The following is a 13,436-nucleotide window of genomic DNA, read 5'->3' as shown; positions in this document are numbered from 1 at the left end:
CAGTGAAGGAGAATAATGATAATGGAGTAGGCAGGTTTGCTATTTCTCTCACATGCAGATGGAGCTGAGCGGTCCTTAGGGCTAACAGTTGAAGTAAAAATTCCTCAGGGAGGTGTTACTGGACTCTAGGTAATTGGGGCAAGCAAGTTTTAAGACATTAGTTAGGAAAATAAAAGGGATAAACCCATATATTATGTAAAGCTGACACAGCACTTACATTGTATTCATCCATCGGTCCATTCATGTATTATTCATCCATTTATTTATCATCCATTTGTTATGCATTTATTGAAGATGCTATTTAAGATAACGAGCTTTATAAATCCTGGTTTGTTTTGTTTTGTTTTGTTTTTTTGCCATTGAGGGTCCAATAATCCCATTAACCAGACATGTTTCATGGCAGCTATGCAAGAATATTATTACATTTAATTTGTTACTATCTTGCCAGTGAAACATTGTATACTGAGAAAATCCAATCATCATCTTAGCGCATGTACTAAAATGTTTCCCTCTTGGGGTGGGGGGAGGCATGCACGCACACAAGAATTTGTCTTTACAAATTCTTGGAATCTTGGAGTGATAAGGTATTTATGTCAGTCTTTGTTTAGTGTAGTGACAGCTTTGGTGTGGAAGTTTGTTTTGCAAAACAAAATACAAGCTCCATAATATACTGCTTGGGGAAGAAAACCTCAGAAAGCATGCCCTGGTGGGGTCTCCCTCATGCACCTCTGGAGACAGTTCAATATCAGATTTGGTTCCCATGGAAGCTTTGCTTATCATTTCTTCTAATGACCACACTGGAAAGGTACTTATGAGGACAGTTTACCTAATCACCAAGTAAGGAATATCCATCCACTGCCACATCAGCCCTTATGATTCTAGAATAAATGAATTTCTACCTGTCATGGATTATCAGATATTTCTGTATCTGTTTAACAAGGGTAATATTAATAGTGCAGTGAAAACAGCACTGTGTTTGTGGATCTGTTGTCTTTGTTCCTTTGCTAATCTTGTATATTTTGCTTTTTGGTCTTAAGATGCTAGAATAAACATGTTTTTAGATGCAAGAAGACATCTGATCCAGTATTCCTTAATTAATGTAATCTTTAAAAAACATCCCAATATCCTTAGGATGTCGTATAGCACTTAGTCAGAGTGAGGAAAGAGCTTAACTGCACTTATTTAAAAATTCCTATTCATAGCACAGCTCACTGAAGTATTCTACTAATCAGCTGTCAGGCAGGCAGGTCTCCCCATTGCTTTTGGACAGCCCCAAGGCTCACAGAAAGATGGTGGAGAGGGTCAGGTTGACAGATTGTTTTTGCTGTCTTAACGAGCACAAATTAACTGATTTTGCTGAAAAATCTCTCTGGATTATGACAGACAAAACATTCTTTACAACGTGATATGTTTTCAGTGGGCAGCTCTGGTTTCTTCATTGTAAAGGCTTCCAATCCAGCCTGCCTGTTCTAGTATATTCCTGGTTAATTTTTTTGCCATGATGATTCATCAGTCTCAGCAATTCCCTGAAAACAGAAACACAAGAATGTAGCAAGCAAAGGCAGAATACATCATATTTTTGTTGTTGTTGTTGTTTTGCCTAGGGTGTCCAATGGTAGAGACTGACGTCAACTGCTGAGTCATTTTGTCTACCTGGTTAATTCCTCTTGTGTAATGAGCAAGAACATATAATACAAAGACCTTCACATTTTGTGATCATTCCCCTTATGGACATCCATATGCTCTACAACCTCTGTCTAGCCTTCCAGGACACTTACCACAATCTGTAAGTCCGTATATACTCCAACCTTAGGTGACTTTTCTTTCCACACAAAGTGTATGACCAGGTAAGCCAACCAAAGCACTGACCATTAGGAAGAATTTCTGTCTTTATTAAGGCCATCCCTGAATGAGCCATAGTAGAGTTGCTGTCCACTTTCAGCAGGCACCCATAAACCAAGCCAAGCCACCCATTTTTTGTTGTTTTTTTCCCTTCTCTATTAGTCATTCATTTGGGATCTGCTCTATGTTCAAAGGTGTGAGTAGGAGGACGTATACTATTACCATAGAGATGGATGCTGCCTTAGTCAGGGCAGGCTGCTGTAACGAACATAGACTGGGTAGCTTCAACAACAAACATTTACTTCTCACATTTCTGGAGGCTAAGAGGTCTAAGAGCAAGGTGCCAGCATATCTGGTGTCTGGTGAGGGTTGGTTTCCAGGTTCATAGCAGACATCTTCTCTTTAGATCCTCACATGGCAGAGAAATTGAGCTCTGGGTTTTTTAACTCCTTATAGAGGCACATATTCCCTCACAGGGACTCTGTTCCCCAAACCCTATCCAAACCTCATTTTAATCACCTTCCAAAGTCCCTACCTCCAAGTACCATCACGTGGGGGTTAGGCTTCAACATAGGAATTTTCATCCACTCAGTCCATAGTCGATGCCATGGGGAGTTCTGGTCTACCTGCTCATGTAGCTTATGTGTACTCACTGGTCCTACTAATGCTCGATACCAGATGTACCACTTTCATCTTACAGTGAACTATTCCTGGACCTGCCCAACCTTATGACTGGGATCAACAGGACCCAGCCCCTAACGAGCAATTGAGCTTTATGGTCATGCAGCACACCACAGTGAGGTGACCCATCTCCACCAGGGCCTAGTCCATGTCAGGGGGTGTTTTTTCAAAAAAAGCATATCATTCTCAGCAGCAGATGGCATAGCCTTGCTCCAGAAACCCCAGGGCCTGTGTTGATCTCTCAGTGGGGCATGGCATGAACTCCACTCAGTCTCTTTTCTCACTACTGATAACCTCCAACACTATAGGGTCTGCAGATCTCATGGCCCACGTGGTGGCAGAATTGCTTGCCCCTCATCTTGGACCTGCTACAGAGTCCTCTACTGCTCTAGGCTTAGACACTTTTAATTGCCTGGTATATGGCCTGGGGCTGTATTTCTATACATGGAATGTAGCCCATTTGTCACCATGTTTCCTTTTTCTGTGGTAGGTTGTGCAAGTTCATTAATTTGGGGGGATGTTTCAGTATGTTCTTAACCACTGGATCCCTAACAACTTTATGACTATGAATTTTTTCAGGGCCCATATCCTACCCTATAGGACACATATCTCTTACCTAGATCTTCTGTATGCTAGCCCTCTCTTGCTCATTGCCCCTATAAACATAGTCTCATTGATAAAATGAATCAGTGTGACATTCTGTAGGATGTCCAGATGATCCAGATTTCTTTGGACTACATTTTGACGAAGAGCAGTAGCGTCCTGGCTAACACTCTAAATAAATATTTTTGTCTGATCCATGTGAATACAAACGGCTTCTGATGTTCTTTTCTGATTAAGATAGAACATAATGTATTTGTGTTGCTCCAGAAAGGGTATCTCCCTGGGCCAGTTAGTTTTCTGCAGCTGAGGTCGACTGTGAGGGACTGAGAGCCAGAGGTGACCTCTGACTGCGTCCCGGGCAGCTGGGCGGCAGAGTCTTCGTAGGTGGTCTGGGAAGCACATCTTCACGTTCACCACAAGTCGTGGAGAGGCTCTTTATTGGGATTGTTGCTGTTTTTTTTTTTTAAATACGTGTTTACAGAAGTAAGTTTTTGTTTTGTTTTGTTTTGTTTTAAACCAGTGGCCCAGATCAAGAACTGAAAACAGGATTACCTTTTTACTTTTTGCATATCATCTGTATATGTAGACCCAGATATATCTCTTTATTTCCTTATCTCTACACTTAGGTTAACTTTCTGAAGACCAATACATATTTCACTGCACTATATGAGTTGAAATATTCGTAGGTAATCTTCCAGTCCCTACAAAGATCTAACTTTACAAGAGCCTCTTCTGAGGTCCTTGAATTGGATGGCCCCACCCACATTTGCCACCATTTCCGTGTTGCCTACAGTGAGCACACAAAATAAGAACCCCGGTTAAAATAGGGCCTGTTTTGTGTGTCATCCTCACACAAGCAGGCGGTGAGTAATTTTGTCTAATTGTGGAGAGGGGACTTAACAACACCAAAGTCAAAGCTAAATTGATTTGATTATCTTATTGTCTTGATGCAGTCTTGACATCTTTTTTTTGTCAGAGTGATTTTTTAAAACTATGCTATATCTAATGGTACCATTTCCTACTTAAAAGTCTTCAGAGGTTTCTCATTATCTTCAGAAGAAAGTACAAAGCCCTTAGTGTGGTCAAGGCCCAAGCACATCTGCCCTCTTTCCACCTCTCCCACCTGAGAGAAGCGGCAGAGAGGTAGGAGCAAGCCTATAGAACTAGAGAAAGAAATATACTTTAAACACATGTTTACACCAGTAACCACTTAATTATGTTATGAGAGGTACTGAAATGATTTCTGTGTATTTGTTTTTGTTTTGTTTTGTTTTTTGAAGGCACCTTGTTGTAAAAGCATATGCAGTCTTTCCTGCCTTAACAAGGCATTGTTTTCTGCATTATTTCAATTCTTTCTTTTCTTTTCTTTTCTTTTTTTGGGTCGGGGGGGCAGGGGGAGGAGACACAAGAAAATTTTATCTGTAGGTTTAGCTTTGTTTAGTCACCAGGGACTTCTACCCAAATCCAGCAATGTCTCTAGAGCCCCATTCTTAGTAGTGAGTTTTGTTCTTTTGTTGTTGTTTTTGTTGTTCATTTTCTCCTTTAATTTTTTTTTTCTTTTTTCTTTTTATAAATAATTTTTTTATTATGTTATGGCAGTCACCATACAGTACATCCCTAGTTTTTGATGTAAAGTTCCATGATTCATTACTTGCGTATAACACCCAGTGCACCATGCAATACGTGCCCTCCTTACTACCCATCACTAGCCTATCCCATTCCCCCACCCCCCCTCCCCTCTGAAGCCCTCAATTTGTTTCCCAGAGTCCATAGTCTCTCATGGTTCATTCCCCTTTTGTTTACCCCCCCTTTCTTCTACCCTTTCTTCTCCTACCCATCTTGCTACTCCTTATGTTCCATAAATGAGTGAAACTATATGGTAATTGTCTTTCTCTGCTTGACTTATTTCACTTAGTATTATCTCCTCCAGTCCCATCCATGTTGCAGCAAATGTTGAGAAATTGTTCTTTTTGATGGCTGAGTAATATTCCATTGTATATATGGACCACATCTTCTTAATCCAGTCATCTGTTGAAGGGCTCTCAGCTCATTCCACGATTTAGATATTGTGGACAATGCTGCTATGAATATTGGGGTGCATATGGCCCTTCTCTTCACTACATCTGTATCTTTGTGGTAAAAATACCCAGTAGTGTAATTGTTGGGTCATAGGGTAGCTCTATTTTTAATTTTTTAAAGAACCTCCACACTGTTTTCCAAAGTGCCTGTAACAACTTGCATTCCCATTAGCAGTGTAAGAGGGTTCCCCTTTCTCCACATCCTCTCCAACATTTGTTATTTCTTCCCTTGTCAATTTTTGCCATTCTAACTGGTGTAAGGTTGTATCTTAGTGTGGTTTTGATTTGAATTTCCCTGATGGCTAATGATTTTGAACATTTTTTCATGTGTCTGTTAGCCATTCATATGTCTTCATTGGAAAAGTGTCTGTTCATATCTTCTGCCCATTTTATGATTTGTTCATTTGTTTCTTGTGTATTGAGTTTGAGAAGTTCTTTGTAGACCTTGGATACTAATCTTTTATCTGTAGTGTCTTTTGCAAATATATTCTCCCATTCCGTGGGCTGCCTCTTAGTGTTTTTGACTGTTTCCTTGGCTGTGCGGAAGCTTTTTATCTTGATGAAGTCCCACAAGTTCATTTTTTTCTTTTGTTTCTCTTGCCTTTGGAGATGTGTCATGAAAAAAGTTGCTGTGGCCAATGTCAAAGAGGTTGCTGCCTGTGTTCTCCTCTAGGATTTTGACAGATTCCTGTCTCACATAGAGGTCTTTCATCCATTTGGAGTTTATCTTTGTGTATGGTGTGAGAGAGTGGTCAAGTTTCATTCTTTTGCATGTAGCTGTCCAATTTTCCCAGCACCATTTATTGAAGAGACTGTCTTTTTTCCACCGGATGTTTTTTCCTGCTTTATCAGAGATTAGTTGCCCAAAGAGCCGAGGGTCCATTTCTGGGTTCTCTATTCTGTTCCATTGGTCTATGTGTCTGTTTTTGTGCCAGTACCATGCTGTCTTTGTGATCACAGCTCTGTAGTACAGCTCGAAATCTGGCACTGTGATGCCCCCAGCTTTGTTTTTCCTTTTCAACAGTTCCTTGGAGATTCGGGGCCTTCTCTGGTTCCCACAATTTTAAGGGCTATTTGTTCCAGCTTTTTGAAAAATGTCATTGGTATTTTGATCGGGATGGCATTGAAAGTGTAGATTGCTCTGGGTAGCATAGACATTTTAACTATGTTTATTCTTCCAATCCATGAGCATGGAATATTTTTCCATCTTTTTGTGTCTTCCTCAATGTCTTTGAAGAATGATTTGTAGTTTCTAGAATATAGATCCTTTACATCTCTGGTTAAGTTAATTCCGAGATAATGTATGATTTTTGGTGCTATTGTAAATGGGATGGATTCCCTAATTTCTCTTTCTTCAGTCTCATTGTTTGTGTAAAAAATGCAACTGATTTCTGAGCATTGATGTTGTATCCAGCCACGTTACTGAATTGCTCTATAACTTATAATAGTTTGGGCGTGGAGTCTTTTGGGTTTTCCATATAGAGAATCATGTCATCTGCAAAGAGAGACATTTTGACTTCTTCTTTGCCGATTTGGATACCTTTTATCCCTTTTTGTTGTCTGATTGCTGTTGCAAGGACTTCTAGTACTATGTTGAATAATAATGTCGAGAGTAGGCATCCTTGTCGTGTTCCTGATTAAGGGAAAGGCTTCCAGCTTTTCCCCATTGAGAATGATATTTGCTGTAAGCTTTTCATAGATGGTTTTTATGAGATTGAGGAATGTACCCACTATCCCTACACTCTGAAGGGTTTTAATCAGGAAAGGATGCTATATTTTGTCAAATGCTTTTTCTGCATCAATTGAGAGGATCATATGGTTCTTGACTCTTTTCTTGTTGATATGATCTATCACACTGATCGATTTGCGAATGTTGAACCACCCTTGCATCCCAGGGATGAATCCCACTTGGTCATGATGGATAATCCTTTTAATGTACTATTGGATCCTATAGGTGGCCTCTCCCCTTTCTGTTTATCTTCCGATATCTGTGCGCGGATTCACGGCTCCCCGCTTCGTACCTCAATACTCAGTGCTGGAGATGTTCATTTGTAGAGATCCAGATGTATCTTCCTGCATCTCAGGCTGATTCCATGGGTTTTCAGGATGGTCTGGTATATATCCAGCTCGATTCAGGGGACCAGCTGAAAAAGGGGAAGAGGACCCCTACTCCTCTGCCATCTTAACTCCCCCTTTCTGAGGTTTGTTCTTATAAGCCAGTTCCTGTTTGGAGTTTGGTGGCTATTTAGCTGTTGCTTTGCCCTCTATGGTGTGTCTGGTGGGCAGGGCTACAGTACAGCTTGGTTTCTTGTCTGCAGTCCAGCTCTGCTGGGATCCTGCCCTGAACCCCATACCCCTTAAATGGAGGCCCAATAGCCCACAAAATACAAATTGGCCAATTCCTCAGCTGTGGTTGTTACTGTGCCTTTCCCAGGAATGTTTAGGGCTTCAAATTGGTCACGTTCCTCTGGAACCATAAAAGCACCTTGACAGCTTCAGCAGTGTCTGCTGTCCCTGCCCCCCCTCCACCTCCACCCCCCCCCACCCCCAGTGGATCACTTGGATAAAGAGCATTTTCTGCTTTTTTGGACCGCCACTCCTCGACCTTTTCAAATGGATGAACCGTACAAAGAAATTAAACCTTTGGCTCTGGCTCCTGTTTTCCTCAATGTCCGAATCTATTACTCTGTTTTTGGGCTTAGGCTGTAACACATATTTAAGAACTTCGGTTTCAAACAAAACAAAACAAAACAAAACAAAAAAAAACTTCTCTGTTCTATTCTTCAGAAAGGGACAGCAGGGAGTGGGACCGAGTATGGGATGGAGTGGGAAAGCAGCTTACATTCAGTGCCTTAAGGTAAGAGGTGACTGGTGACAAAAAGGCAAGGAGGTAGAAAGAAAGGATAGGAGACATGTCTTCCCTAATTTTTGCCCTCTCTCCCTCCCCCCGTCATTCTGTGCTGGATTCCCGGCTGCTGAAGCTGGCTTGGATACTCACACTTAGATCCCACACTATTGATTCGCTTAGGGCTGTGTGCCAGCTTTCTCTTTCCGCCCGTACAAAACTAATCAAATTAATGGATGCTGCTGCTGTTTCTCATCAAATGCCGTTAAAATATAACTCTTTCATGAATAATTCTAAACATTGACTCAAAGCAATTGATTACAAGAACTATGTAGTTCAAATAGGAGGAATAATTGATGTTTTCAACATGTAAATAGGCTTCTAAGGAATTCAGAGATACGAGTTGCAGAAGTACAGCTATAATCACAGTATTTGAGTTTTAGAGCTCCCGACTTGTGTTGATTTTCCAATTTTGGCTTTCAGAAAACATGCGAAATCCTGCAAACTGGTTCCATCATCTCTCCTCACTCTGTTCAGTCCTGCCTGTGGATCCTCTGAGTGCTTGGAGTCTTCCCTCGTAGAGCTGCAACCTCACAAAATTATGTAGGACAGAGCGGTATTTTTTTTTTTTCTAAAAGTCTGGTAATAATTTTTCAAAAAGAAAAAAATACATGAAATCAGCAGCATAAACATAAAAAAAAAAAAAAGTCTGGTATCTCAGGATACACAGTCAGCGATTATGGAACCGTCTACCCGGTCAGTCACAGTCAGCTCGCCCGTGCAAATCTGTGGTAGAAGTAGCTGAACAGTCGGGCGAGGACAGAGCGTCCCACCTCAGCAATGAGGTGGTACACCTCCAGCTGCCACTCTCATTTGCTGCTGTGTTTTAACTATCTCTCGTGCTTTGCGCTGCTTTGGCTCTTAGGACCTGTCTTGAGACTCCTGTGCTTGACGGAGAATTTGTATACATTTTTCTGGCGCAATGGTGGCCCTCCTTTTTAATGAGATTTTTAAAATTTGCTGTCCTTACCCCTTGTGAATGGTTAGTTTTATGTTTCAACTTGACTCGGCCATGAGTATCCAGATTGAACATTGTGTCTGTGTGTGTCTTGGGGGGGGGGCTGTTTTTGGATGAGATTTGCATTGGAATTGGTAAACTCAGTAAAGTAGACTACCCTCCCAAGTGTGGTTAAGTACCATCCAATCCACTGAAAGCCTGAAAAGAACAAAAGGCAAAGGAAGGTGGAATTTGGTCCTTTTTTTTTCCTGTCTCACTGTTGAGCTGGGACATGTCATTTTCTTCTGTCCTTGGATTGGGATTTATGTCAGTGGCTCCCTTGGTTTCCAGGCCTCCAGACACAGACTGAATTTCCTGGGTTTATAGCTTGCAGAGGGCAGATGTGGGACTTCTTTGCCTCCATTATGTCATGAGACAATTCCTCATAATAAATCTCCATCTTTATCTATCTATATCTCCTGTATCTGTGTCTACACAGCCTAGTGGTTCTGACCCTGTGGAGAACCCTGATTAATATACCCCTCATTCCCCACGTTGAATGTAAGTAATGATCCTGCCTCCAGCCTAACTTAAAGGATTTGATTGGCACAGTCCATTCCCCCGCATGTTTATCATGGAGGAGATCATAGAATTTGAGCATATCATGCTACATAAATGAAACAATTCTAAGTACATTGCCACATTCTTCATATACTTATTCATTCAAATTTTATTGTGTTAGAAAGTATGATACAATTAATGTATAATTCCTCTCCCCACCTCAGGTTGTCTTTATCGGCAGAATCAAGGACATTGTAATCTTAATAAAAGATACAGACATGTAAACATATGGAGGAAGAGAATGTTCGAGATACTAGAATAGATAAAATGTAGGTCATACAGGAACAGGATAGAGGAGCAGTCAGTTCTACTTTGGAAGGTGATGAAAGACTAGATAAAAGAGGTGATACTTGAGTTTATCTTGGGGGGGTGGCGGTGGAAAAGGGACATTCCAAATAGAAGATACTGAGGAAAAGCAGAGTGAAATAGCACAGTGGCTCATTAGAAGAGCAAAAAGTAGTTAAACATGGCTGGATGATTAGACCCACTGTGCCTGGAAACAACAACAACAACAACAAAAAGCAGAAAAGATGTCAGAGGGTCTTGAGTACCAGATAGGATTTTGCATTTTATCAGAATTGATGTTTGTTAGGAAATCACCCATGGAATTCAAAAATTAGTTCAGCTTTAGTTCTATCCTAAGCTCACTGAGCTGGAACTTTCAGGTGTGAGACCTGATTTGGTATATATTTTGTAAATGCTTCTCTGACTAGAAATTCCCCAAATTGTTCCCTGTCCTTTATGGGCACAGAGCTGAATGGCATTTTCTGCCATACTTTGCAGTTAGGCAGGCCCAGCAACAGAATTCTGGCCACAGAATGCAAAAAGTGATGAATGTCACTTCCAGATACGTTCCTAAAATTTCCTATGGTATATTCCTCACTCTCCTCCTTCCTCATCAGCCCACTCAATACACAGAAGACCAAGATCCCAGAGAGTCAGGGAACCACTTGCTGGAATACATCTGAAACCTCAAGTTGCTGAATGGAAAGCCACCCAGTGGACACCCAATTTAATTGCAACATGAGCAAGAAAGGAAATTTTATTGTTAAGCTACTGAGAATTTGGAGTTGTAGGCAATATTATGAAAAACCACTGGTGAGAGGCGCCTGGGTGGTTCAGTCGGTTAAGCATCTGCCTTCAGCTCAGGTCATCATCCCAGAGTCCCTGAATTGAGCCCCATTTCCGACTCCCTGCTCAGTGGGGAGTCTGCTTCTCCCTCTGCCCCTCACCCCACTTGTGCTCTCTCTCTCTCTCTCTCAAGTCAATAAATACAATCTTTAAACAAACAAACAAACAAATAAAACTCCACTGGTGAGCAATAAGTGATCACTGAAAGAGTGAAGTAACATATTCAGGTTTAGACCCTAGAAAGATTGTTCTGGTAAAGTATAGAGAATGGATTGCACTGGACAAGGTGAGAGTCAGGAAGACCAGTTAAGGCCACCCTGCAGTTATCCTAGGAAGAGATGATGAGATCTCTGCATGGCAGTACCTAATAATGACAGAGAGGAGAGTAGACCAGTGAGACACAGGAGATACACTCTATTTCCACCAGAAAGAGACCATTGGCTGTGCAAATGACAGAGCGTCCCAGTTTTCTGGCATATTGGAAACTCTAAATATTGCCCCTCAAAATTCAAGAACATTTTAATTTGTTCAAAGGCAATTTTATAGTAATTTAATCATTATCAAATCTGGATAGTGATTGTTAGAGTTGTCTTTCCTGAATTGGTTATTGCTCGTCTTACACATCTCATCTTACACAATTTGTTTCAGTCAAGAGTGACTATTTTTAAGTGCAGACCTTTTTCCGTGTGGTTAGGTTAAAGTCAAGTGGAGTATCCAGGTCAAATAAGGTATTCAAGGCAAATGAGTCTATAAGCTAAATGGAAAACCACAGTACTGTTTTCAGATGTCATTCTGCAAACGACCATGGTGTGGCTGAGGGGTTGCATAGGCAGGTAGGTTCTTCCTAAAAGGCAACGCTGAGTGACACCCTAATTGAGAAGTGGCTTCCTCGACTGCATCCAAATACAGCTGGAAGGATCCTGAAGTGCGGGGCTCAGGTGCGTGTGTCGGCTCTCGTTGAAATGCTGGAGACACTTCAGGATTTATGAAAGGTGGCGGATTACTGGCACAATGAGAAAGTCCTGATAAGAGAAGCTGCTAAAGCAATCATAAAAGGAAAGCAATAATTTAAGAATGCTAGAGCAGAGAAACCTCGAGGAGTAAGTTTGGCCCAGTAGCTCCAAGGGATTACCGCCATTGATTTCAGACAACTTAGCCACTTGCTTTAAACTAAGGATATCTGAACTCCTGTTAAAAGTGAAATGTGTTAACGTTGCAGTTCGGAGAGTTCAAAACAATTACAGAGAGACAGAAAATTGGGAGAAAATAGCCTAACCGTGTTCAGTGGCAGCATTGGCCCAGAGCGGCTGGTGAAGGCAAACCACTCGAGTGGGCTCCACTGAAAGGTGGACACGGCAGGGGACGGGTGCCCACACCTGTGATATTATTCACATCTGCACAACTCACTGCAATTCACCGAATTCTTCCGCACAGAGTTTTAGTTCACCCTCTTCAGAGCTCTGAGCTATTCCCATTTGGGGGATAAGAAACTAAAGTTCATAGTGTTCAAGGGACGTGTTTGCAAAGCCAGTGCTTGTCCTAACACAATACAGCTTGCTTCCCTTGATGATGATTTTTAAAAATTATACATTTTGGATGGTTTCTTCAAAATACAGTTATTTCTAGAGTCCCTATTCAAATTGTGCTTTCTAACTCTGTCCACTAACAAATCATTTTTTTCCCTTGGTCGAATATTCATACCTAACCCCCACCCTGACATTTGCCTGGGGGTGTGTTCAAAAGAGGTCAGTTCTTTCCCCTCCCCCAAGAAAAGTAAGACCATGAAATAAACCAATTCCAACGCTGGAAATTGTGTCAGGACAAATCTGTGTTGTGGGTTTATAAATGCAGTTTAAATCAGAACACCTGGCAATGAACTGAATGCTTCTGTCATTTAATTCAACCTTATCTGTTTCAATCATAAGATATAACTTGTAAATTGCATCCAGACACCTGTTAGAAAGTACTTAACTCAGATTCTTGAGAGATAAGAGTTGCTAGAAATCAAGCATCTGAACAGTTTTACAGTGTTCCTCAGGTCATCCTCACCAAAAGATCCTGTTTGAAATGGATGTTATAGTTTGAATGGATCTTAATGAAGGATTATAATGGGAATTAATGGAGCTTTGGAGTCAGACAAGTCTGAGTTCGAATCTTAACTCTGTTTGCCAGCCTTTTGACCTTGGGCAAATTAATAAACCTATCTGCGCCTTAGTTTTTATCATCTGTTAAGTAAAATTAACCGTATTTACCTTCAGTGGTTAATATGAGGATTAAATGGGATAATTTATTTGCATGTAGAAAATACTCATAATGATAGTCTTACTCATATGAGGATTGAGCAATCATCTGGATAGAATGAAAAAAAATTATTAGGGTTTGGAGCATCTGAAAATTTGTTTTGTTACTGTATTTCTCAATTATAGGTTGTAGTCATCCTTCAGTCATGCAGGTAAGTCCTCAGAAAGCTCAGTAGTACAATTATTTGATGTAAAGGAATTTAAGACCCTTATGAAAAATTGTGCTGGAGGATAGAGGTAAGAGATAAACCTGTGAAATACCTTATATGTGTGTTATATCCTCTGAAGTAAAATAACTGATTCCTCACACTAAATTAAAATAATACCTGTAGTATATT

At 40.8% G+C, this 13,436-nt stretch overlaps 1 protein-coding gene across 1 annotated transcript in view; it reads right to left on the bottom strand.

Annotated features, from left to right (window-relative positions):
• Window positions 1-1,462: 1,462 nt before the first annotated feature.
• Window positions 1,463-13,436, bottom strand: part of TMEM117 (transmembrane protein 117) — a 509,455-nt gene continuing 497,481 nt past the window's right edge. The window contains exon 8 of the mRNA XM_057303296.1: window positions 1,463-1,526. Within this exon, the coding sequence (XP_057159279.1) occupies window positions 1,516-1,526 (11 nt within the window). The 3' untranslated portion in view covers window positions 1,463-1,515. The remainder of the gene's footprint in view (window positions 1,527-13,436) is intronic.

Source organism: Ursus arctos, unplaced genomic scaffold (genome assembly GCF_023065955.2).
Source record: "Ursus arctos isolate Adak ecotype North America unplaced genomic scaffold, UrsArc2.0 scaffold_26, whole genome shotgun sequence".
Taxonomy (NCBI): domain Eukaryota; kingdom Metazoa; phylum Chordata; class Mammalia; order Carnivora; family Ursidae; genus Ursus; species Ursus arctos.
The sequence above is the reverse complement of the archived record's forward strand: the minus strand, read 5'-3'. Positions and strand labels throughout refer to the sequence as shown.